Source organism: Schistocerca nitens, chromosome 3, assembly GCF_023898315.1.
Source record: "Schistocerca nitens isolate TAMUIC-IGC-003100 chromosome 3, iqSchNite1.1, whole genome shotgun sequence".
Taxonomy (NCBI): Eukaryota; Metazoa; Arthropoda; class Insecta; order Orthoptera; family Acrididae; genus Schistocerca; species Schistocerca nitens.
Genome location: NC_064616.1, coordinates 948536190 through 948563110, shown reverse-complemented (window position 1 = coordinate 948563110; position 26921 = coordinate 948536190). Strand labels below are relative to the sequence as shown.

Genomic DNA, 26921 nt, shown 5'->3' with positions numbered 1-26921 from the left:
TTGGCATTCACTGGGCTGGGCCAGTGAGAGCAGCAGCAAAGCATGTGGTGCAGGCGGCAAGCAGGCAGTGACTGACGGATCTAAGAGAGTGCCAGTATGGCAAGGGAGAGCCATACACAGCCAAACGCTTTAACCTAACCTAACCTAACCAGTGGTGGAGGCATTTGTTTTAAATTTTGTTGCTCATTCATGAGCACGGCATGCAGAGTTAGCGATAAGTAGGTAGTGATGTCAGTATTGGCACTGACCCACAGCTGATGATGTGGAGATGATGGGATGTGACATCGGCTCCCATTGATGGCGAAGTTGGCATTCACTGGGCTGGGCCAGTGAGAGCAGCAGCAAAGCATGTGGTGCAGGCGGCATGCAGGCAGTGACTGACTGATCTAAGAGAGTGCCAGTATGGCAAGGGAGAGCCATACACAGCCAAACGCTTGGCAGCGCCAGTGGTACATATTACACACACACACACACACACACACACACACACACACACACACACACACACACACACGTGGTCACATAAGAGTGTGTCAAGCACTAAAAGATAAGAATGTTGTAACATACCAGCTCTCTCCTGTGAAATCAATCAGCAGAAACTATCCACAGAAGGATATGCCAAGCTGGACTGAATGATGAGGCCAATCTCGCAGCTGGAATGAGTTTTTGGATAATGGAGATTGGGTTGTGGGCATCTGTGTTTGTCAGGAAAGTTCTAAAAAAACTACTATTGAAGTTTATTGGCTCCAAATCTTATTACTAGCGGATACAAAGGTGATGTGATCTGCAGTAATAGGAGGTGTGGCAGCCAGAGTGAGGGCATGTCACCCAAGCGAAGGACCTAGGAAAATGCATCTGTGAGGAGAGCTGGTAGGCAAGGGAGAGACCCCATGGTATTAGCTGGCTCTTGCCAGCCCTCTCTGCGTTCCCCATGTGACAGTTTCTAGCCCTCTGATTGGCTGGCAGAGGGCACATCATCTTGTCCCTCTGTCAGCAATGCATTTGCTATAGCATACCCTGCTCAGCAGTACCCATTTTGGGAATGCTACTCACGCGAACTGAGCTTGGGTGAGTGCATATCTAGCAACATCCAGTGCCAACCTAGTCCAGTCACTGTTCTCTCATAAGATGTAGTGCCAGAGCCCCAAGAATAAAAATGAACTGAATTAATTTTTTTAAAAAAAATCTTTTCTCTCAACAGTCCACTCATTCTGACTGCTCACCATGCTCACAAACCTATAGATGAACTGTCTATATATGTAATTAAGTACGTACAGAGCCCTCAGAGAAGGAGCCCCACTCACAATTGTCCAGGATTGTGCTCATTATTTTCCATGCTTCCTTTCTCTTTGCAAGAGCACACCCATTATGTCATCTGCCTTGGATCTAACTCAAGGTGCTGCCATTGCAGTTAATTCTGCAAGGATATGTAATATTTATTTCTCCATAGAAATGCACCCCAATGGTTTGAAATAACGAACTATCCATTGTAATTTTCATATCAGTAAAAACTTGTGTTTGAGCCCTAATATCATGCTGATTATAAGTTCACTCCTTATTTGTTCCAGATGTAGCACCTGTTTCAATCTTTCTATGTTGACTAGCTTAGTAATCAAAATGCAGTTCCTTTATTTGAGGTGGGAGTCAATGAGGATGGAGAATAGGCGAGGTAATCTGTGCTTTACAATGGCAACAGAAAATGCAATAGATCAGAGAAGAGAAAGTGTATTTAAATTATTAACAAAGATGTTTCTGTCATATATTTACTTAAGGATGACCTGCAAAATACTAACTGACCAACAAAAAAGGTCTTTCTTGTAAACTTTTGCAAGTGGTAGTTCAGCACAAAATGGTGGTCAGCCATACAGTTTCAAACTGCAGTTGCAATTTAGGTTGCTCTTTCAGAATGAAACTGCCTGTTCCTTGCCAAATCCCTTATAATCTGAGTCAGAGTGTCTCTGCATCAGTTCTGATGTTGACTAAGTGTGTCACATCTTCAGCAGCAGCAGCAGCAGCAGCCATCTGACATTCACCTCCTCCACAACTATCCACACATTATGGTCTTCAGGTATACATGGCTATACATATTGCCCCATATTTTATGTAACACCATCTACCCATCTTCTACTAGGTCTTTTTACTTTTGATGTCTCCAAGAATCCAGCAAAATACTTCCTTGGTGGTTTGACCACCTGTTTACCTGCCTATTTGCCTTGCCCACATCTGTTAGACCATATATACCTAAATATTTGTGAAAGTTATAATACAATGAATAAATTATTGGGAATGGAGGAAAATTAGTCTGTGTATGGCCTATAGTAACAGAAAGAAAGGATTAGATGTACCAAACAATAAAACTACAGTAAATGACCAAATTCAATACTTGCATTAGCTGTCATGCCCCTACACTTAATGGCATCAAATCGAATAAGGCTGTGAATGCCTCCCTGAAAACTATCACTGCTAATAGTTTATTTAGTGTCAAAGTTTAGATTTACGAGTTGTTGGACAAGTGTTATAATTGCATGCTGACAAAAGCTCTTATGTCTGGTGGACAACATGTAAATTGAATGGTCAGCCGTGGTATAAGAGACTCTGAAGTGCAGATAGTCTTCAGCATCCCTACCAGGCCAGATAGGACAGGTGAGAACAATGGATCCCCATTTGGGAGGATGGCTGCTTAAATCCCCTTTCATCAATCCAGGTTTAAGTTTTTCTTGGCATCCCTAAATTGTTTAAGACAAATGCTGAGGTGGCTCCTTTGAAAAGGACACTGCTTAATTCATTCCCCAATCATAGCATGTGTTCAATCACAGATAAGAAAGTAACCTTAATTTTCCTTTCTTGTTTGAACAGTCCTCACAACATGTGGATTGGCATTCTCCTGCCTGATGACAGCTTTAGGAAAGTGTTTAAGGATGGATGCCATTTTGAAGTCTAGATTTATTTGATTTAGTGGTCTCATTTTCCACCCCTGGGGCATGTTCGTTGCATGTATCACAATTCTCAGCAGCCATATCCGTTAATGTCAGTTGGGTGCATGGTTTACCTGTTCACCTCAGGGCTGTAAAACACACAAAACAGAGGGATAACTAATCCGTGGTGACTCACCGTCAGCCAGACAGAACACACTCCCTTTTTCATAGCATCAAAATACTTCACCCTACTAACTTTTGACGCAAAGCTCCTACTTCCTACTGTCAACAACAACAACAACAACACCATGCACAACTGACAGAATAGCAGTGCCAGAATACCAATATTGAAGCCAAGAAGAAGTCAAGCCCAACTTATCCACTAAGAATCAAAACTACTAATAGTTTTTGCACTATTATTAATACTGAGAAAAAGACTAAAGAGCATAATGACAGCTCCAACAACAATCCACATCAGATACAGAATCAACCAAATGAAAGGACATGGCTATAACTGTAAGTACTGTTAATGGCCACTTATTTTTCGTGATCTTAAGGATGCAGGTGTCAGTGCAACGATGTCGGGCCGTGTCCTACATGCTCCTACCTCATACCCCAAGCCAAGTTCCACAAGAAAGTGAAGTACAGGGTTAAGAATATTTAAGAGTTCTGTGGAATAAAAGTCGGCATTTCAAGAAACCAATTTTGAACAAACTATTCCCCATTAACTGACAAAACAGTTCTGAACCAATGCATTATACTGTTACTAGCCACTAATGCAATAAACTGCTGACAGTTTTAAGGATGGGTCTCTTCTCTATTCCACCTGTGTGCCATGAGCTGATTTCAGTCGTGTTTCTGGCTGGAGTCTCTCAATCTGATAGCTGATTGTGTTGGCTGATGATATGCTGGACTGCATTGCCGGAGGCTGAGATGAATGGTGGCAGCCCTCTGAAGCCTCATCCGCTGTCCCAGATCACTCACCTCATAATGTGCAACTGTCACTGTCAACAAATCTACCTGCGTCTCCCCAGCAGTTCTGTCATTAGCAATGACTGTAGCATCACATCCTCCAAGCTTTCCACCACTAATGGACCCTCCCATTGGTTAGTTTCTTTTATTTTCAGCCAACTCTATCTTTAATATATTTAACCATTGCTATGTTCAGAAAATAATTTGCATTCAGTACATACGAGTTTAGAATAGTCTCTACTCTTTGTCAGTACTAAATTTAATGTTGTAAATACCGTTTCGTTATTTAAGCAATATACTGTTTGAAACCTGCTTGCTACCTTTCCACCAGTAATGGGCATCTTACTTGTTACAAGAGTGACTTGCGCCTCCTTGCCATTGTTAACAATTCCATCGCGAATAAGCCATCCTTTTTACCCCCTTGAAACCTCATTGCACAAATTGCTAAAATTTTCAAAACAATTCTTTTGGTCACAAAACAAAACCATTTTACATTGTGAGAATTAGATCTGTTTTCTTCCGAATCTCATAACATAACAAAATTACATCATTCTGTTGAACTGTGTGCACATAACTAATCAGTGTAATGTAATACTTTTTTTTCCGGCCAATTTTGGTTGGGGAAAAAAAAATGCAGAATTTATCGTGGGGCAACACGGAATATTTGCGCTTCAGCCCCTAAAGTTTCATGAAGTTCTGATAGATGGTGGCACTACTTAGATGGTGGCACTACACATAGCCTTTAAAATTACATTTGTAATGTAGACGTGTTCCAAACAGAGTGCTGTAATTGAGTTTCTTTTGGTGGAAAACCAGAGCATCACAGACATTCATTGGTGGTTGCAGAATGTAGGTGTAGATCTGGTAATGAACAAAAGCACTGAGAGTCATTGGGTGAGGTGTTTGTCATCATCACGACGACGTCATGCAAACCTGTCCAGTCTCCCATGTGCCAATTGGCCGTACACAGCTCTGACACTTGCAGTGTTGGAACATGTGGACACACTCATTGAAGGTGATCGACAGATCACAATCAAACACATCGCTTCACAACTGGATGTCTCTGTTGGTAGTGCTGACTCACCCATCCAAAGTGCAAGAAAGGACCATCTGTGCAGGATTACTTGCACATTATGTGGCTGATTGTGAGAATTTTTGTCAAACAATGTCACAGGCTATGAAACGTGTTTATCACTTCGTACCAGAAACAAAACAGCAGTCCATGGAGTGGCGCCACACCACCTCTCCTTCAAAGAAAAAGTTCAAAGCTGCACCCTCAGCCAGTAAAGTCATAGCAACTGTCTTCTGGGACTCTGAAGAGGTTTTTCTGTTTAAACAGGGTGTATACGACCTGGGAGATCCAGGAAAAACCAGGGAATTTTTTCATCCAGGAGAAAACTGGGAAAAACCCAGGAATTTTTCATTGTTTTAGTTTTCAGTTAAATTTTTGTAACATTGACTGGTAAGAACCAATACTCTAACAAAAGATACTACTGTATCTTGCTACTGCAGAATAGTACTGCAACAATGAAACACGAAAGAGAGAGAGAAAAAAAAAAAGAAAATAAAACTAAGTTGCTAAGGAAATGTGCCATATACAGCAACAAAACACAGTGCTCACACAAGCGTCTGCCAACAGCAAAACGTGTCAACGGCTTTAGGAAGACTATGCAATGCTTCATAACAACAAATTGCCCCTGATGAGTGTAACGTCACAACTGTTTACATTAGATTTATTTGAACTGTTGCGAGTGAGCACATGCGCAGTTGAGTCGCGTATGAGGAGCACCTTCTCCCACTTCTGGCTACAGAAGTGTGTCAGTTAGCTGTATAAGCAATAGCAGCCAGATGCTACCCGGAAAAAAAATTTACTGGTGCACTTAAGCTGTCAGATTCATGCATGTGCAACAGGTGCCTGGATATAGGGGGCGGGCGGCAAACCGGGGTATCTGCCCCCAGCGGCAATTTCTGGGAGGGGGGGGGGGGGGAGGCGGCCTGTTTCACAAAACACCTAGCCTCCAGCACGCACGTCGGTCTATCGATTATTTATATGATTTTGGAACACATCACTGTTGAATAACAGGTAAGAAAGATTACATATTATCTTCTCGGTGTATCCAAGAAAATGAAATTTTGGCAGAAAATTTTTTGCTAGAATGCAACACTGGTAAGGGCCAGTTGTACAGTCCCCAGCTAGCAGCCGCTAAAGTTCTGTTCTGGGAGTAGTGCAGAAAACACGTTGTACGAACACGTAATAACACCTAACCGGAGAATAAACGTGGGATAACTAAACCAGTAATTGTGGCAGAGTTAGTCAAGTTAACCGGAGAATAAGTTTTAACCCTGGCAGGAATAGTTAGTGTTTGTAATGACAAGATTGTTTGTTAGAATGAGGAAGGAGAAGAAATGGGGGACACCACACAAATTATGGAAGAATATGACTGTTCCAAATTTATAAAAAAATTTGTGCTACTACATTTCGATCTCATGCTTCAGAAGCTAGAGTGTATGAATGAAATGTGAAACTATTTCCTAACATGAAACTTTTTGCTTGTAGTAGGCCTAATAGGCATTTGATATTGGTACTTCATGATTATATTCTGTTGTGTTATAAAAATGACCATTTGTGCCAAAACAGCATCACTTATTCGGTGTGTGTTACAATTGCTTCAATATTAGGCAGACCTATTTCGTGTTATCTAGCAGACACTGACAAAATACACGTAATCAGGCAGAGAAAGCACACCAGTCTTGGGTATTATTCATATCAATATCTTTTTCAGTATTAGACGACGACATTTGGTTTTTTCATGTAGCAAAACCTTTGACGAATTTTGATGAGCTAATGGATGCTTTCCTAAAAGGAAAGCATGCCATGTAAAGCTGTACTAAGGTTAGTGAGAAAAGCAATGCTAGGACTTAAAAATTGAAGAAATGTGTACTGTCTTGCTTGTCTATTGTCTTTACTAGTTTTATGGATCCTGTATTTACTTTTATGTCACACAAAACATCAAGTTATTAGCTGATAGGCAATAAAGAGTGCAAATTTTGTGAAGAGTTCCTGTTCTCCCAGTTACAAATAATCCCATCCAGTATTTATTGTGAGGTTTTTTTACAAAATGTTACCCATTTGAATTCCACAGAGCGAAATACAGTGACGTGCGATAGAAAAATGCTGTTTGAAGAGGCATGGCACTGCACTTCGTCATATTTAAGACCAAACATTTCCTCAAACAAACATTTTATGTATCAGACATCTTCAGAAAGATGTGCGCTACAAAATGGACATATTTTTGAAAAGTCGGTTTTTAAAATTTTTGGCATCCTACTTCAAACGCTCGAGGGAGGAGGGGCACCACTATCTAGTATTGCCCCGGTTCGGAAATATCGTAGATCCGGGGCTGATCCACAGAGCAGTCTTAACTTGTAATCGGGAGGTGGGTAGCCTGATGTGACCTGTGTTTATGTTTAGTGAGTTTGCTGTTTCCTTTTCGTTTATTGCTCTCACATCAAATGAAAACAAAACGGATTTCTGTGGCTTGGAACTATCAAGTGAATTAAAATACATTTACATAATGACAGAAGGCTAAAATACATTATTAGTTTCAGATTTTATTTTATGCCTCCTTTCTGACAGTCAAGCGTTAATTGCCTTGCAGAACAATGAAGTTATTTTTGTCGATTTGCTAAAGAAATTTGGCTTTAATTAATCTTTTCTGCTGAGCCAGGTAATTTATTTGATATGGAGCACTTAATTCCACCCTATTGGCTAGTTTCAACTGTTCACTGCATTTCAAGTGCACATTTTCATATTCTAGCACGTATGGCATTATGTCATAATAAAGAACCAAACATGAGATAATACAGTAATGGTACTCCAAGAAAATTTACATCCGAATCTGCACATACGAATGTGCACTTTAAAGCTGGATTATGCATTTTAGTATGGTTCATGAAATTCCCGTGCTCTTGGAGTATCTAATGTCTTGTTTCTTTTATGACATTTTGTAAGATCTTTTAATGTTGCACATGTACAGGCTTCCTGTGTCATCATAGCTGTGCAAGCACGGTGACGCTTGTTATCTGGAGCTCTCTGGCAACTGCTGAAATGAACCTATTTCTAACAGGTTGCGGGAAAATATTACGAATGGTGGTTTGAAAAGCGTTACTTTCAATGTAAATTTCCTTTTACGCAAGATGAACTATGTGTGAGAATGTAAGATGAATTTCTTAAATCACAGAGCATTTGACTCTTATTTAAAAATCAACTCTTTGAGTAACTGATTTAGAATAAATTAGAAGCCAGAAGATCTGACATTTATATTGTACTTAAAAATTTTACTTGCACATTTGTGTAATGTACATTACAGTGTAACACATGCAAAAAGGGGCAACATTATATGTAAAAGCTTTTCTTTTCTTGTAGCAAGACTACGTATATTAATTTAAACCTTTAACTTTTCCTATTTGCATGTTCGCACTACTTAACGATGATGTTGCTATTGGCTGACTACATCACGTGTCCTATGTTCTGAATATCCGCTGGCGAAATCACGTGACGTGAGCTATGACTGGCTTACAAAAGCACATTGCAATCTCGATTTCAATGCTTCAAAAAATAACATGCAGTGTTTGGTGGAATTCGAATTTGTACTTTCGTAATACAAAAATACGGTGTACATGTTGCTGCACGTCAGACATCTTCCCAAAACGTGTTTTGTTCCCTGAGTTTCTTTTGCTAAAGTACTGGGAAATTCTATACCGGTGTATAAAACCATAACCGTTCGAAAGACTGATGACTCTTACAGATTGGAGGAAAAGTATACTCTCACTTAACACAGAAAAAGTGTATTTTCACCTGGGAGGAAGTGTACTTTTAACCGGAAATTCTGGGAAAAATCTAGGATATCCATCCCTCCCAACCCCCCACCCCCCCCCCACCCCCCTCGTCCACGTATACACCCTGTTAAAGTCCAACATCATGCTGCATTGATCAACTTGGAAGTGTATTGTGCTACCCTCAGGAAATTGAAGAAAAGACTTCAGAATGTTCGTCATCACAAAAAATGCAAATGAACTTATCCTCCTCCATGACAATGCAGGGCCTCACACAAGTCTGCGCACCCAAGAGGAGCTCACAAAACTTCATTAAATTGTACTTCCTCATCCATCCTACAGCCCAGATCTCACACCTTTCGACTTCCGTATGTTTCCCCAATGGTGGATGCACACCATAGGAAGCAATTCATGGGTGATGGGGAGGTTATTGATGCAGCAAGAAATTGGCTCAGACATTGATCAGTGGAGCGGTACCATGTGGGCAGACAGGCCCTCCTAGTAAGGTGGCCTAAGGCTGTTGCATTGAACAGAGGTTATTTTGGAAAATAAGGTTTTATAGCCAAAAGAATTGGGAATAACATGGTATATTGGAATCCTGAATAAAAACAATCTGCTTTCAGGGAAAAAAGTTCCATTACATATTTAACATCCCACGTACAAATATACAAATCTTAGATAATGTGTAGAGTTTCTAAAATCATTGTTGATTACCTATTGTGAAAGGTCACATTTCTGAATTTTAAAGGCTTTCCAATGAATACGAATGCACTATTATGCATAAAGCATCTGAAAACCCACCATCTGAAATTTGTGTGAAGTATCAATCACTATGTGTAAATAATCTCCTTATGTTGTGCTGTACGCTGAATCGATATAGATCATTGGATGACATCAAACATAGTCTTGGGCATTTTGGATTAAAAATGCCTTGAGCACCTTTTCTGCAAATGAAAAGTGAGGTTCAGTTTTGATGAACTTGTATTGACTACACTACCAATAAAAAATAATTGATGGAAACAGTTGTGAGACGTGCAGGAATTGATTGTATAAAAAGGAAAATTCAGTCCAGAAAATTGTTAAAATCGTGCGGACAGAAACATGACCAGGACTTACCCCAAACTGCGTGTGTATCTTCAGAATGTATTTTACTTTATGAGCTATTGACTGCACAGGTGTGCTAGTTTTTGTTTTTGTAATATAGAACTCTACTATTAGTTTCTGTACTACATACAATCACACCAAGGAAACCATATTTCTGGCAATGAAATATTTTCTTATCTTATTGATGCACATCACTATTATAAATTGAACAATGTCATGGTTATTACAACCATTTCAATTTTTAGATTGAGGGCAACTGTTTTCCTGAGATTGTTGTTACAACTGAAACTGTTATAACTTTTTCTTCTTAGTATTATTATTAAATCATTTTAGTCATAGAATTAATTTTGGTAGTTTAATTTACAGTACAGTTTCATTGTAGTAATATTTTTAAGAAGCCTTTTACTGATTTATACTACCATTCACAAAGTATCATAAACACTAACTCAGAACTTGGGCAGAAATAATAATGGAATATGCTGCTTGGGCTGCAATCTGGTAGTCCTGTTAACACAAGATGTGTATCAATAAATAGGACGTTGAAACCAGTATTGACTTTTTCCCTGTAATCAAGTAATTTTGTCTCCCATCAAATATATTTTAAGGTTATTGAAGTGATCTTTACTTCATTGAATGACATATTTTTTTCCTTGTTTGAATGCATCATGTATTACAGGATGAGAGAAAGGTTAGTTTTATAAAAAAAAAAGTAACTTTAAATTATTTTCCTTGCTTTAAATGTTTCATTCAAGGCAGTTATGTTTAGAAAAGTTACTAAAACCTGTAAAAAGATACTTTTGCAAAATTCATAAAAGATGGTGGCAATTTCTTTGTACTTCAGTTGTGTAAAATCACCCTGTATTATTTTTCAATTACAGATTCTTTATGTGATGTAGTGACAAAATTGAGACATCTAACTGTTAGTAGGTCATAATTCAGATAATAATTGCTGATGATTATGCGCTACTTCCATTTCAGATTTCATAACTGTCAAACACTACATAAAGAAATGTCAACTCTGATTAGATAAACCACAAAGACTAAATACAGGAACAGATAACCCTGTAATGAAATGATAATTAAATAGACACCCTAGCTGCAAGCAGGCGTTGATACACTTCATTGGGGACATGTTGAAAATGTGTGCCCCGACTGGGACTCGAACCCGGGATCTCCTGCTTACATGGCAGACGCTCTATCCATCTGAGCCATCGCGGGCACAGAGGATAGTGCGTCTGCAGGGACTTAACCCTTGCACGCTCCCCGTGAGATCCACATTCCCAACATGTCCACAACACTACATTCGTAGTGCGCCTAATAGATGTTTGCCCATCATACTCATTACTCGTGGCAGATTAATCTACCAAGTCCCGTACGAGTTCGGGCATAGCGTGTGTGTTCGCACAAGAAGGTCAAAGGCCGGGAACCCATATTTTCTACCAAGTCCCGTACGAGTTCGGGCATAGCGTGTGCGTTCGCACAAGAAGGTCAAAGGCCGGGAACCCATATTTTAAAAATATGGGTTCCCGGCCTTTGACCTTCTTGTGCGAACACACACGCTATGCCCGAACTCGTACGGGACTTGGTAGATTAATCTGCCACGAGTAATGAGTATGATGGGCAAATATCTATTAGGCGCACTACGAATGTAGTGTTGTGGACATGTTGGGAATGTGGATCTCACGGGGAGCGCGCAAGGGATAAGTCCCTGCAGACGCACTATCCTCTGTGCCCGCGATGGCTCAGATGGATAGAGCGTCTGCCATGTAAGCAGGAGATCCCGGGTTCGAGTCCCGGTCGGGGCACACATTTTCAACATGTCCCCAATGAAGTGTATCAACGCCTGCTTGCAGCTAGGGTGTCTATTTAATTATCATTTCATTTCGAGCAAAGCTGCATGGTCATCGACGGTAACTGTTCTTTCGAGAACAGATACTACCGTCATATATAGTTATAGATAACCCTGTAATTGGCAAGGAGCAGTAACATTCCTGTGCCAGAGGGAATAAAAGACATCTACAATAAGAATAATCTCCAAAGATGATGTGTGATTACAAGGTTTAATATGGCAGCACATTACTGACTCTTATCAGCAGGGTATGCTTCTGCTTTATAATGAATGACCTTTTTTATCAATGACAGCCTTCACGAACTGTGAACCTGCATAAAATTTTGAGTCTGCTGAAAGAGATCTTTAATATGCAAAAGTGTGTGTGTGTGTGTGTGAGAGAGAGAGAGAGAGAGAGAGAGAGAGAGAGAGAGAGAGAGAGAGAGAGAGTATGAGTGTGGGGGTGGGGAAATATATAGTACACATACAAATAGACAGCCTGAAAAATGTTACGAAGAACTGAGGATTAGATGCAGAGCATATTGAAATTTCCTGTCATTGTGCTATGGAATGTAATTATTAATTTTAGACAGTTTCATTTTTCCTACAACAGTTTTTAACTATACGTAGTTGGCTTTCACATATTTGCTTTTAATGATTCCTGCTCAGTAGAATATATTTTGAAACACTTGTGATAAACATATGGTCTAATTAGTTCTACATGTAACTGAATCAGAGTTGACAAAAATCCTTGATCACAGTATTGTCTTCCCTGTGATCACTTTTTTTAAATTACTTACCATTAAAACACTTCTATATAATCTATCTCTATAAATTAGCCCAGAGGTATAGTGACGTAGCAGTGATGAGTTCATTGTCATATTAATTCTGTACATGTCTCCAATATTTTCAATATCAGGAACTTGAAAATTTCCATTTTCTACTAACAAAAGACATACAGTCAATACAGAAGGTTTAAATAACCATGTGAATTAAAATGTAAATGTGTTGGGCAGATCTTGTGTTGTGTGGTGAATCTAGAGGAGACGGAAGTGATCCCATTGATGGGTGTAATGGAAATTTTTTCTTTCTGTCATCAGGTTTGGTTTAGTTTCATTAGTTATATGTTCCAAAAATCCTATCCAAGATAAACATTATGATTTGGAACATTGCAGGCAATAAAAGTTGCACATACTACATCAAAAAATAACATGGCTGCACGGTAGTAAACTTTATTTCTCTGGTTAAATTCTTGTAGAAACTTTCCGTGTTAATACTTCACTCTTTTCTGTTTTAAAGTTAGATTCACTGAAGAGTAGTGCTTATAATTTCTCCATATGCATTCTGTGACACACCATAAGGTGGCTTGTGGTGTATAAATGTAGATTGGGAACATCTACCTTCTTGTCAAGCTCAAATATAATGTTGACAACAAACTTAATCAGTGAATAATGTACCATGAAGCCATAATTAATATTCCCAACTATTTGGATGCCAGCAAAATGTGTGAGCACCACACATACTTTTAATTCTTTTATATCTGTGCCATGAATAATTGTAGCTTCCATGAAAAGTTTTGCCAAAACATTAGAACATAGGACATCAGTGAATGAAAACATGTAAACTTATTGATAATTGTATCTTTTTAATAAAAAAAAAAGGCCTTTGTTAGTTGAAGAATACCTCCTACCTGAGTGAGAAATTAGTGAACATGGTGTGAAGAGTAGCTCTGGTTAATGGTTAACCTAAACTGAAAGAAATACTTTTGCATTAAAGCAGACCACTCACTTTGAAGCAGAAGCATTGAGGCACATAAAGCATGATTGTAGGGGCTGGTGGGGAGCAGCACATGCTGAAGATGACGTGAGGACATGAATTGGGAGAAGGCATCAAGACAGAGGAAGGGGAAACCATTGGGTGGAGAGTGCAGGGACAGTGGGTATTGAGGCCAGGATGATTACAGGAGCAGAAGATGTGTTGTAAAGATAATGCCCATCTCTGTAGTTCAGAGGAGGTAGTGGTGGAGGGAAGGATCCAGATGGCCCATGTTGTGAAGCAACCATTTGAACTGAGCATGTTGTACACAGCTACATGTTGTGCCACTGAGTGGTTAATTTTGTTCTTGGCAACAGTGCGGTGGTGGCCATTCATTGTATTGGATAGTTGGTTGGTACATAAAAAGCTGTGCAGTGTTCGCAGCAGAGTTGGTAAATGACATGGTTTCTTTAACAGGTGGCCCAGCCACTGGTGGGGTAGGATAAGCCTGTGACAGGACTGGTGTACGAAGTGGGGGGCGGGGGGGGGGGGGTAGATACGGCAAGTTTTGCACCTCGGTCTACTACAGAGATATGATCTCTGTGGCAAGACCACAGGGATGTGATCTCTGTGCCAAGGGGTTTGTCAAGCGGTTAGGAATAGAAGTGGTGTAGGTAGGGATGGACTAGAATGTTGGGTGGGTGACGGAACACCACTTTAGGAGGTGTGGGAAGGATCTGGGGCTATGATATCCCTCATTTCAGGACAGGGTTCCAGAAGCCCTGGCAAAGGCTATGATTCAGTTGGTCCAGACCAGAATGTTACTGAGTGACAAGGGGTGCACTCCTGTGTAGCTGATTCTTAATGGTGGTGGGAGGTTTGGCGGTGTGTGAGGATACAGCACAGCAACCCTTTTTGTGGACTAGGTCTGGTCTGTGAAGGCCTTCAGCATACTGGGCAAGGGAGTTCTCATCTTCACAGGTATGACATCCATGAGTGATAAGTCTGTACAGAAGGGATTTTTTGACATGGAATGATGGAAGCTTTCAAAATAAAGGAATTGTTGGTAGTTAGTGAGTTTAATGTGGACAGAGGTGTGGGTGCAGCCACGAGAGAGGTGGAGGTCGATGTCCATGAATGTGGTGCATTGGGTAGAGGAGGACCAGGTGAAGTGGATGGGAGAAAAAATGTTGAGGTTGTGAAGGAATGAAGATAGGATGTGTTAGTCCTGAGTCCAAATCATGAAGTTATCATCAATGAACCTGAACCAGACTAAGGGCTTGGCCTTTTGGGAGGCCCATAAACAGGTTGGCATAATAAGGTGTCATGTGGGGTGCCCATGGCTGTGCTGTGGGATGTTTGTATAACTTCCCTTCAATGGAAAAGTAGTTGTGGGTCTGGATATAGTTGGTAAGGTGTTTAGGGAATGAGGTGGTGGGTTTGGAGTTGTAAGGACATTGGGAGAGCTAGTGTCAAAGAGTGGCAAAGCAGTGGTCATGATGGGTGTGGTATGAACAGTGACGTAGGAATGCAGGAGGTAAAGGTGTGGGGATGGTGGAAAGTTGGTGAAGTAAGTGGTTAGTATCTTTAATGTGGGAGGCTAGGTTTTGGGCATTTCATTGGAGGTGTTGGTCAATAAGAGTGCAAATTCTTTCAGTGAGAGCACAATAGCCAGCTACAGTAGGGCATCCAGGTTTGTGGATTTTAGGGAGCATGTAGAAGGTGGGTGTGCAGGATGTTATTGGGGTGAGGAGGGAGATGGACTCAGGAGAGAGCTTCTGGGAAGGGCCAATGGACTTCAATGGGGATTGAAGTTTGTTGGATTTCTGGGATGGAATCACTGTGGCGAACTTGTAGGTGAAGAAGTCAGACAGTTGGCGGAGGCCTTCAGTCAGATAGTCACAGCAACTCATCATGACAGCACTTACTTCTACTCTTACTTTCCTGGCCCCACAAACCATAGCCAGTTTATGACCTCATCAAGTTGCCTCTTCCCCAGTATTCTGTCTTTGGCTTCTTCTTTCCTTGCTCCCAGTACCTGGAGATCCTTGGATACCTGGTCTCTCCATCTCATTTTCGGCCTGTCTAGAGGCCTTCGTCCTTCTGATTTATTCTCTAAGACTTCTCTCAGTAAAGATCCCTGCTCTCTTCTATAAACATGGCCAGCCTGTCTAAGTCTTGGCTTCTGCAACTACATCTGGTTAATTGTATCGCTCCCTGACCTCCCTGTTCTTTCTTCTTCGCCATTCTCCTCCCTCATAGATTGTTCCAAATATCTTTTGCAGGATGTTATTTTCAAAAACTTTTATCTTTATCTCCATGTATTTATCTGTTCTCCATATTTCTCCCCCATATAGTAATACTTGTCTGATTATGGTTTTATATATTCTTACTTTGGTTCCTCTTGAAAAAATTTTGGATGACAATAGTTTGTTGAGTGAGTGTGATGCTCTGGATGCAGCTTTGATTCTCACCTCTATTACTGGCTTCTCATCGTTTTTGTTATTTACAACTACCCCCAGATATTTAAACTCATCTACTTCTTCAAACATGTGGTTATCGATCTGCAGAGTTTCCCATCTTTTTTTCTCTGTAATTTCATTCCGACCTGAAAAATTTTATTTTCTCATCATTTACTTCTAATCCAGCTTCCTTTGCTTTTTGAAAGACTCGTTTTGCCAGTGTTTTAAAGTCCATCATTACAGTGGCGGAGCCTTTGTCTGCAGAGAGGATGATTAGGTTAGGATCTGTTTTCAGGTTCTGTATGGCTGTCCTTTCTTCTGCTGAAAGGTTAGTGTTCCAGGGAAGGGACCTGGGGAAGGATAGTGAAGCCAAGTTGGAGGTAAAGAATTCCTGGAAGGTGACCATGGGGATGGTTAAGTGGGAGGGGAGAGGTTCACAGTTACATGGTGGTGTAAGCTGGGAAAGGCAAGGTTCAGTGTTGGGACTGGGTTGGCTTTGGTTGGGGTATTCATGGCAAAGAAATGTTTCCACTGTAATGGTCAGGAGAAGGATAGTAGGTCTTTGACAAGTCCAACATTGGAGAGAAAACATTGGGTACACTGCACACAAGCTTCCACCAGAGATAAAAACCAGTAACGTGAGAATGAAATGAGATATTATTCTGCTCTCAGTTTTAAATAAAATTTTGTTATCTTATCCTACATTTGATTCCAGCAGTTTATGAGCTAAAGCAATCACACCTCTTCCAACTTTTCAAAATTTCATACAATGCTTTACTTAATTTGTTGCAACACAGTAATTATGATGAATAATGAAAGGGAATTCACCCCTGTATCGAGGAAGATATCAGATTGTGAGATGTGCAAATTTCAATTTTTTTCACAAGATACATTTTCTTAAAATCATATAATAGCAGTACTAGTCAAGCAACACAGCTACAACAAAGCCAAACTCAGATCAGAAGGCAGAGAGCACATCTGTAGCAGTCCAAAGGCTAGTAATTTCCTAATTACATCTCTCCAATGTCTGCTGAACAACCCTTTGTTGTTGAATGGTGTACGCATTAAAATTTCATGATCATCTTACTGTGTTTGTTGTATCTTTTATTCCATTCCAGCCTAATCCCTCATCATTAAATCCTCTACCTAATCCAGAACTGTTTTTATTTCTACCAGTAATACTTTTAATCTTGGTTGCCTCACTGGCACCACACAAAGATGTCAAGCTTGCACAATTCTCCTCCGTTGTTGACTCTCTTGGGCCCTTTCGTTCTCAGAGCTGTTCTGACCATCATCTTCCATATTAGAAAGCATTGGTCAGATGTCAGGGTAGTTATACAAAGCAAAGCAGTGAGGAGGGATGATGAGAGCTTTTGAGATACTTAATCCAAACAAAGGCTGTTGAGGATAAGGATAACAGGAAAAGACAGATTATTGTGATTCACCTTAGCCCACTTCTTGTGGTCAAGGTCTGCCTGACTCGATATACACCACCAATAACCAAGTTACAACTATATATAAATGTCAGTTGCAAACTCACGAACATCCCTGCCCTCGTGGATGATACAACAGATTACTAAAGAAATGTTGAAGTGAAATGCAGTGCTCCTTAGGGCTTTTGTTTGAAGCTAATGAGTGGAGTGGAGTGGAGTCGAGTCTGACTGTGACTCATTTTACCTTCTTACAGGGTATATTTTTCCAGTAATATTGATTTTCAGTAGCTAAAGCATTCCATTTTATTTTGTTTTAGTGGTCCAATTTGTGTGGTAGTGAATAACAGTGACCTTACTAGCATTATAATGAAATTATACTACCATAAAATTGCTGTGCTAGTGTTCACATGTATCTAGTTAATGTAGTCATGTAGATGCTGCCCAGTCTCAAATTTTGCATGCATTAATTATTCAACTGAGACATTTTATCAGTTGCACAAAGTCCTTTTGCACCATGTTTGACTGTTCTGTAAAATGTCCAAACTAACACTAGAAGTGGTACCAGCCATTGTTTATACCAAATTACAGTTTTTCAGCACATTTTGACAAACTGTACATGGCAAAATATTGTAGTGCAATATGCCCACAAGCATGGCAGTGCATAGTATTGTAGCCATAGTATGTAAACTTTAGCCAAATGATTGTATCAAATAGAGACTTGTGATGTTTCCAGCCACCACTGGAAGTTCTGATCATGCTGTAGCAGCCACTATCACTACCTTAATTTGAAAATATACATGTGTCAATAGATTTGTAGTTCTTTGCTGTTTATAGGAAATGAACTTCTGCTTGCTCTTCAGATATGCGGTTAAACCCCATGTCAGTGAACCAATATTTAAGAAATTTTCATGTTTAATGGATGTTTCCTTTGGTCCAATGTAACTGCCTTTAGAACAACATTCTCCATTTGTAATGAACCCTAATTTAGGAAAAGTTCACTTTTAATGAATGAATATGAAACAATTAACAAATTAAATCCTTTTTTTTTTTTTTTTTTTTTCATTTCTAACTTGGTTGGAAGGCTTCGATCCTTATGTTTTCTAGGTAGATCTTAAACATTTTGTCCAGTATTTTGGTACTCCAGTCTAACAAGTTCAACTGGGGTTGACTAATGTGTCACTGGGCCAGAAAAAAATTCCAGTTCCAAAACATTGCGGGTCTTTTACATTTTAGTTCCCTCAAAAGTCTTCTCTTGTCAAACAAAAAATATATGGTAGAAAATAAAAAAAAATTGAACCTAGAAGAAAATGTGATAGAAACAAAATGAGCAAAGAAAAATTGACAGCCCTTTTCTGTGATACTATTGATGAAAATGATGACATTAATAATTGTAAAATGTAAGCTTGGGCTCTGTAAGAATATGTGAGTACTACCTTACACTTGAGTTTTAATAGCAGTGACTGGATGACTGTAGGAATTTTTGGAAGATAACTTAGTAGTTTTAGATACTAAGATTAGAGCAGAGTCAGGAATAGTGTTCTTATTACACTACATTTGAAGACAACTTCATGTGTCAGGAAGATTATAATTTTTTTCCCCTTACAACCTTAAATGTGCAAATCACTTGCACCTCTGGACTGGAGCATAATTTACTCTGTGAAAGCAAAACACATCATTTGTGCAGAGTTGAATTTCGTTCCTTGAGAAATTTATCATTTTACAGACTGCACACTATGGTGTGACTAACACAAAACTGAGCTGTTTTGCTAATTCTGGCTTTGCTACAAAATCATTTGTATTTGAAATAAATTTCTGAAAGAGGAATAGAAAATCATTACTGATGTTTTAATAAGTGAGTCAGTTCAGGACTGTTTCTCATGACAATTTGATTCATAACCCAGATGGAGGTGAGATGTATGATTCTCTTGTGAAGGAACAACCTAAAATTAAGGTGGCGGCGGCCGCGGCGGCGGTGGTGGTGGTGGTGGTGGTGGTGGTGGTGGTGGTGGTGTGACAGTGAGGATGATGATCATGATGCTGAAAATGGTGATTGACGTACAAGATATTTCCAGTAGCTATTTTTCGTCAGTTCTGTCAGTTCTATTTTTCATCAGTTCTGTCAGTTCTTCCAGAATCAACCAACTGGTGTACCACACTTGTCAGTGTGTTATTTTGGAAGAAAGGAGCAAACTAATTTTGTTGATTTTTTTTAATTGAACAAAACACCTTACTTAAGGACTTTTTTAACTTCCATTATCATGTTCATCCTGTGTCATTTCTCACATCTGAATAAAACCAATGTCTACTTGCTTTTGGATGCTTTCTTTAAATCACAATGCAAACTGGTTATTTTATATGTAACCTGAAAGTGGAAACCTGTTGAGTTCAAGCTAGGCAACACTCACTTGAAGATTCCAGCATGTGGTAGCTTGTAATTAACAAAGACTTTTATCATCTAAAAAGTCTGAAATTACATTCTAGTCACCCATTTGTTGTAAATAAGGTAAACTCCTATTTAAGATACCCTCTCCCCCATTAAAGGAACAATTATTTCAGTCACCAGAGATTCACTGGAAAGGGATTTTACTTTAAATTGTAAGAAATCAATTGAAATTAAAATTGAGAGATTCTTGCATGACCTTTTACAGGTTGCTGAAGGATTGCCAGGAGTGCACAAAGCAGAAATACTGCAGCTTTGTGATGAGGTTGACATGTTATCACATCAGTTAAGTGATTTGTGCCATCAGGGACTTGGTAATTCAGCCCGTGCACAAGATATTGCAAGGTACTTATATTCTGCATATCCAATTTAGTGCACATCATTGTCATCACAGTTATTATTCAGTTACATAAATTCAACTTCTGGAAGTAATTTCTTAGCCCTAACTGTGTACTTTCTTAAAATGTGATGTTTTACAAAGTTGCTAATTAGTAAATATGTACTTTGTCACTGCTGTTTGTTGTGAAACATTTCACTGCTGTATTATATTTTTAGGATTTCGTTTTTGATGGAGTTTGAATATTAGTGTTGGAAGAAACTAGTGTTCTGTCAAAATAGTTTATGACTGCCAGAGGATATAAAAGCCATTCTGGACAATCTTAGCCATATGATTCATAACTTACAATTGTCTGCCAGTAGTACTTTTAATTAAAACTTGTTTTCAACTGTTGTTTGTACAGGGCACTATCACAGAAGCTCTATGAACTGAAGAACCGTATCCAGGATGCAGTTGTTAGTCGTGTTGTAGAAGATTTTGTTGACATTAGCACTCCTCTCAAACAATTTACGGATGCTGTCCATTTGCCTGAAGGTAGGCTATTAAAAGATTAGTGCCTGTCAGAAACAAATATATCAGGCTCATACTCCTTGGAGTAGTCTTCAGTTTCACAGACAGAATAGTTCATCGTATTATTATTACTTTTCTTTCATGTCTAATATTGAATTAATGTAGAACTTAATATGTTTGCAAAATACTCTTACTACATTCAGATTCACTCACTTGCAAGTACAGTATTACAAACTAGCTTATTTTATTTTATGTAAATTGTACAATGCTGATAGTGTTTATGTTGTAGCAAACATATTATTTGCTAGCACTAAATGATGAGACTTCAGTCATATCACTGGGCTTCCTTTAGTGTCATTAATAATGTTTCTTTTTGTGGATGCCAAGACTTTCAGTTAACATCAAATCGAACAGCAAAAGAAACAAAATTGAATGTCCTACAGGTCAGGCTATATATGTATAAATTACATACCACCATCTACTTCACTGTCATCAACTATAGCTGCCATTTGCATGTTCTATTATGTAAACTTTTTTACGGAATTGAAGAAAGTAAAGGTGAAAATATTGAATACTTAGTATGGTTGTAGCTGATTCAGTACTGTGTTCACATGTTCAAATTGACAATAGTAATTGTCATTACTGTCAACAGGATGATTAGTTGAAAAGGGAGAGGGCAGTGTATGTCATAAAAGACACCAGTATAGTTTAAATTCATTACATCCTTGGAATTACATCATGGATCCATTTTCTTCTTTATGGCCATTCATTACATTGTGATAATGATATACAAACCTATCAGTGTATTAAATGCCACCCAGCACATAAAAACGGAGATTTTTCTCACAGACAAATATTTGAATATATAATGCGAAATTAATACTACTTAGAGAAATAGAAAGTTTGGAGTCATTTTGGATAGAATAATTTTGGGTACTGGGCCACGTCATTGTAACTACTAAAACAGCTAAATTGCTGCCATTTCTGACTGACTTGCTGCGGTCCTCTTCAGGGTGGTTCACAATTTACTGCCACAAAGAGGACCACAGCAAGTCGAAAAGTTCGCAGTTTAGTTGTTTTAGCAGATGTAATGACATGGCCCAATACTCAAAACTATTTTATTCAAAATAGCAAGTTTATTTATTCTCATATCACGCCTGAGTTAGTTTGAAATCTACCCATTTCTCCTTGACTTTATAATGCTATATAACACTTGCTATTTATGAAATGTACATGGAAAAGGCAAAATGTAAATTTTCACTGGCTGAAATTCATATTGTCTAGAGATGATGTAATGTGTGATGCTAGTTATCACATTAATTCATGCTTTTTTCAATCTCTTCGGCAAAAAAATCACTTTTAAAACAATTACTTCACTTTATTAACAATTACTTCTCTTCATTGCTATCATGGTTGTGCTCTAGGGCTGCTCCCAGTGTAAAGACCATGAGCAACCAGTGCCTAGGCTTCTCCAAAAACATGCTGCTTGTGTCACAGAAAATAGTTACTAACTAACTACAATATACTATGATTTCCCCACATTCTGACATTTTGAGATTAATCACAAATGCTAAAATAAGTACTTGTTAAAAAATTGAATTGTTCTATGCTACTCATTGCGGCATATTGTCAACGTTATGTGACAATTGATAGAATCATGCTTACAGTCCCTAAGAGCTCTGAACTCCTGGCGGAGACATCTGACATCCACAACTAAGTTCTTTCAAATCTTCAGAGATAGAAGTTGAAGTAATACACACGTACTTGAAAGTCGTGTGCATCAGCAGTGTGTTGTCATCCATGAGAATACACCTCAAAAGAGTAATAGTGTGAACTTCCGATAGAGCCCGCTACGGGTGAGTGCCCATTTAAACTCTGCCACGCTACACTCGCAATCAGTTACCATGTTATTACTGCTTGCACACATTTGCCTTATCTTATTATGTACAGTACATGTTACGGTGTTTGGCATACATGCCACAGTCTAATAAAGTTGTGCTAATTTTCTTGGCTGTGTTGTGTGACCAAGTCACAACACAAGTGATGATGAGTGTGAAATTGTTCTCAGTGCACTTTTCAGTCTGGTTGTTCCTCTGTTGTGTCTACAATGTGTGATGGTGCTACTGATGAGTTTTTATGCCAGCTAGTTGATCAGCAAGGGGTTCTTACTGTGTCTTGCAGCATCTCAGTCAACAGCAGGAAGCATTCGCCACAGTGTAACACAATGAAACCTAGGTATTGCAAATACTCACCTCTGTTTTGGCGAATTGGGATCTGTCTCAATCTACGTCAGCTGCTGCGTTGCTCCCTACACCTCGTTTTGCCTGTCGCTACCCTGGTTGTTTATCCCCCGCCGTTTCTGGCTTATAATGAGTTTGTCAAAGAATGGAAAACCTACAAAAAATATTTGTGGCAGCATATTCGTGCACTTGGATTGACTGACGTTACCTTATGCCGTGCTTTCTTTTGTCTTGTTATCTCCTTGCATATATTAACTCTTTTGCCAACTGACCCTGCTGCAGGATCTGTCTCTACTCTTATGTGATAACATGTGCAACCTTGTTTCAAAATACTATTGTTATTGTAAGCAGGCACACATCATTGCCACTTGAGTTGTTTTATCAGTGTCACAAGAAACCAGAACATTCCTATAAGACTGGGAGCAGCTGAGCTTCATGGTTTTTGCCATCGTTGTCACTTTGTCACTGATGTACATAAGGAGTCATGTGGTAACCAAATGGTTCATGATGCAATCATTTGGTTGGGCCCCAATCATGAGGTTCGTGAGCAGGCCCTCCAGTGTGAAAACCCCTCCCTCTCCGACGTTCTGGCTATTGCACAATTGTTCGAGGTTTCGAGGGCTGCGGGTACTCAGATTGAATCATGATGTGAGGCTGCAGAAGTTCAGTCGTCATCGTCTGCTCACCCACCATTAGTTGGACAGTTCACAGGGGGTGGTATGGTGGCACTGGTCCGCACATGAGCAAAACATCATGGCGGCTGAGCCAACTTACTGTGGCAGCCACAGTTCCAGCAGCAGCTCAGCAAGCCTGATAATGAACAAGAATGCAAGTGCTCTATGCTTCCCTCTTGTCCATCATGTTCTGTCTCTCCTGATAGGTTGGATTGTCCTAAGAGGTGGGCTATTTTCCACCAGTGCAACAAAACAGGCCACATGACTCCTGTTTGTAACGCAAAATTCCAGCAGCCTATTGCAGATATTGACATGGGTGTCAATTGTGTATTGGCATTCTCTGTTGCACCCAATAAGCTTTTTATTAATGTCAAGGTTTATCAGAAGTTATTGCATGTGCAAATTGACACTTTTGCTGCCTTGTCACTACTCAACTTGCAAACCTACATGGATTTGTGTTCTCTCCCTTTAGCACCAGTGTCAAATACATTAGTCACCTACAATAAACAAAGCATTCTGATCTTAGATAGCTTCTCCGCCCCAGTCACATATAAATGTTTGGTTTGTCTGCTGACTTTTCTGGTGGTGAACAATGCACACACTGAAAATTTGTTTGGTTTGGACACCTTTAACCTTTTCATGTTTACCATTTCCGATGAAGTTAATCTCGTCTCTGATGAAGTGCTGTATACACAACTCAACTCTTTATGCTCTGAATTTTCCACCCTGTTTCCTGTGCTAATAATTTCAAAGCCCACAACACCATGGAACCTTCAGTAAGTCCCCATTTCTTTCAGGCTCACCTGGTGCCAATGGCACTCTCTGAAAAAGTCAAGGTGGAGCTCAACCGCCTCCCAGCCTCGCGAGTCATCCAACTGATTGAATCCAGTGAATGGGCTGCCCCATTAGTCATTTTCAAGAAGCCATTTGGATGGTTACACCTTTGCGGCAATTTCAAACTTTCTGGCAGTGTTCATTATCTATCACTGTGTCCTGATGAACTTTTTCCTAAGCTCATTGGTGGTCAGTATTTTTCCAAGGTCGACCTCTCTGATGCATATTTGCAGCTTTCCATTGATGCTGACTCTCAACGGCTCTTGGTCGTTAATACGCCTTTTGGCTTATATCAGTACTTGCATTTACCATTTGGCATGGCCAGTGCCCCTGGTGATTTTTCAACGGTTTCTCGAACTACTCACAAGGTCTGTGCGTGGCTCTGTCAACTGTCATGATGATATTGTGGTCTTCAGCTCCTCCACTGCTGAACAATTCAACAGCTTATGTACGCTCTTTTCAGTGTTACAGGCCACCATGTTAAAATACAATTTGGAAAGGTGTCGCTTCTGTCACGCACCAAGGCATTAGCCCAGTCATGTTTTTTGGCCTGATTTGGATGGTTACATCACTCATTTGGTTATAGCATGTTCTCAATGCACGTCATAGCAAGCTGTCCTGCGGGCAACGTTGTCTCTGTGGTCGCAATCTTCACAGGCCTGGGGCTGACCACATCGATTTCGCCTCCATTTCCCTAATGCATACTGGCTAATAGTAATTGATGCAGTCTCTTGGTTCCCATATGTTGTTCGTTGCCTGTCAACTTGGACATCTGCCATTGTGGCAGCCCTGTAGAAAATATTTTCCTTCGAAGGAATTCCGGGAACATTGTTATCTGATAACAGTGCTCAATTTGTGTCGCAAGAGTTTGCCTCCTTCAGCAAAGCCCACAGGATTTGCCACATATTCGCCCTGCCCTTTCACCTGCAGTCCAGCAGTGAGGCTGAAACGTTGATTACAACATTCAAAACACAAATGAAAAAGTACATGACCTGGTCCCTGTCCAATGTTGTCTTAGATCAGTTTCTGTCTTACTATCGGTTCACACTGTTTGGCAACAACTCGTGCAGCCATCACCTGTTTCAGCGCAGGGTAGCTGTCTGGGCATGCAGGTTTGTTTGTCACCCAAAATATATTCCCACCGTCATCTCCTGATGTCTCTGCGATGTCTGCTTGGACAAGGACCTCTGTGCATGTTGTTACAACCAGTTGCGCCTGTGCGTGGACAGCCGGACAACCCTGATTGGGACACCAATATCGCCTCGCCAATCTGCATTGCTAGATGGAGTACCTGATGCAGCTGTGTCCCTGCCACAATGTACGAGCCCCCCCCCCCCCCCCCCCACTCCGTTACCAGCGGACGAACCTAGCCCAATTCTCCAATGCATCCGCCATCCCCACTGGAGCCGTCTCCTCCACCTCAGCTGCCAACTGTGCGGTCACCACCACCACCACCACCACGAGGCCCTGGACCAGATGCGGACATAGAGCTCGCCCCAGCATCACCTATCCTGCCGTATGGATTGACATGAGAAGGCAGACTGCAATGCTGCCCACACCCTAAATACTCCAACCATACGCCCCAGTATCAGCACGTCATCTCAGGCAGAGCCTCGTGAAGGAACACACCATGGACATCTCGTTAATCCGAGCTGTTCCTGAAGGAAAGAGGAAGTAATGCGCGCGCACACACACACACACACACTTGAAAGCCATGTGCATTAGCGGTGAGTTGTTATCCCCAAGAGTTGCCTTGGAAGAGCAATACAGTGAACTTTTGATAGAACCTGTGATGGGCAAGTGCCTATTTAAATCCTGCTGCGCCATGCTTGCTCTCAGTTATCATGTTATTACTGCTTGCATACATATGCCTTATCTTATTGTGTTCAATGTATGATATGGAGATTGGCATACATGCCACAGTGTAATAAAGTTGTACTAACATTCTTGGTTGTGTTGTGTGTCCAAATCACAAAGGAAGTTGATTTTTGCAAAGAAGAAAACAGCATTTGTTAATGCTCTTGTTAATGCTATTTATTTACAGAAATAGTGTCATTTTGTGTGAATAAATAGCATTAATAACAGTAGCTGGTTGCTGTTTCCTTCTTTGCAATAATCAACCTGTATTTTGTACATATCCATGCTCTCAAAATGTCAGTTTTCACAAAAATAGCCATATTCAGAACATCTGGGAGTGTTGTCTGCTAGAAGTTAAATACATTACAATAGTGTCATAATTACTCTCTCTCTCTCTGCAGAGATATTGCCCAAATCACAAATGAGAACTAAAAATATCTCAGTATTCAGTCAGAATTTAAAGAACAGCCCGGAAATTTACTTACAATGCAAAAGCAACACTAACTTCAAACAACCACTTCAGAATGAAAATGTGTGTTCCCGGTGAAAATTCCAGTATAATTAAAAAATATTGAACAAAAATGGCCAAATTTTTCTGAAATGATTTGTCTAAAAGTAAGAAAGTTACAGATTACAGAAGCATTTGACATGCCTTTGGATGATGCACAAGATCATACATCAGCTGAGATGTTCATATGCTAGTGGTGTAAGGAGATCTCTTGAG

General features: G+C 40.0%; 1 protein-coding gene and 1 non-coding gene across 5 annotated transcripts in view; both read left to right on the top strand.

The window, feature by feature from the left end:
* LOC126249027 (vinculin) overlaps positions 1–26921 on the top strand; it is a 286160-nt gene that overhangs the window by 107666 nt on the left and 151573 nt on the right. For all 4 annotated transcript variants that reach the window (XM_049950637.1, XM_049950636.1, XM_049950634.1 and 1 more), the window contains exons 9-10: positions 19954–20090; positions 20486–20616. In XM_049950637.1, the coding sequence (XP_049806594.1) occupies positions 19954–20090; positions 20486–20616 (268 nt within the window). The remainder of the gene's footprint in view (positions 1–19953; positions 20091–20485; positions 20617–26921) is intronic.
* Positions 11558–11632, top strand: Trnat-ugu (transfer RNA threonine (anticodon UGU)). The gene has a single exon. It is a non-coding gene; the product is annotated as a tRNA-Thr (tRNA).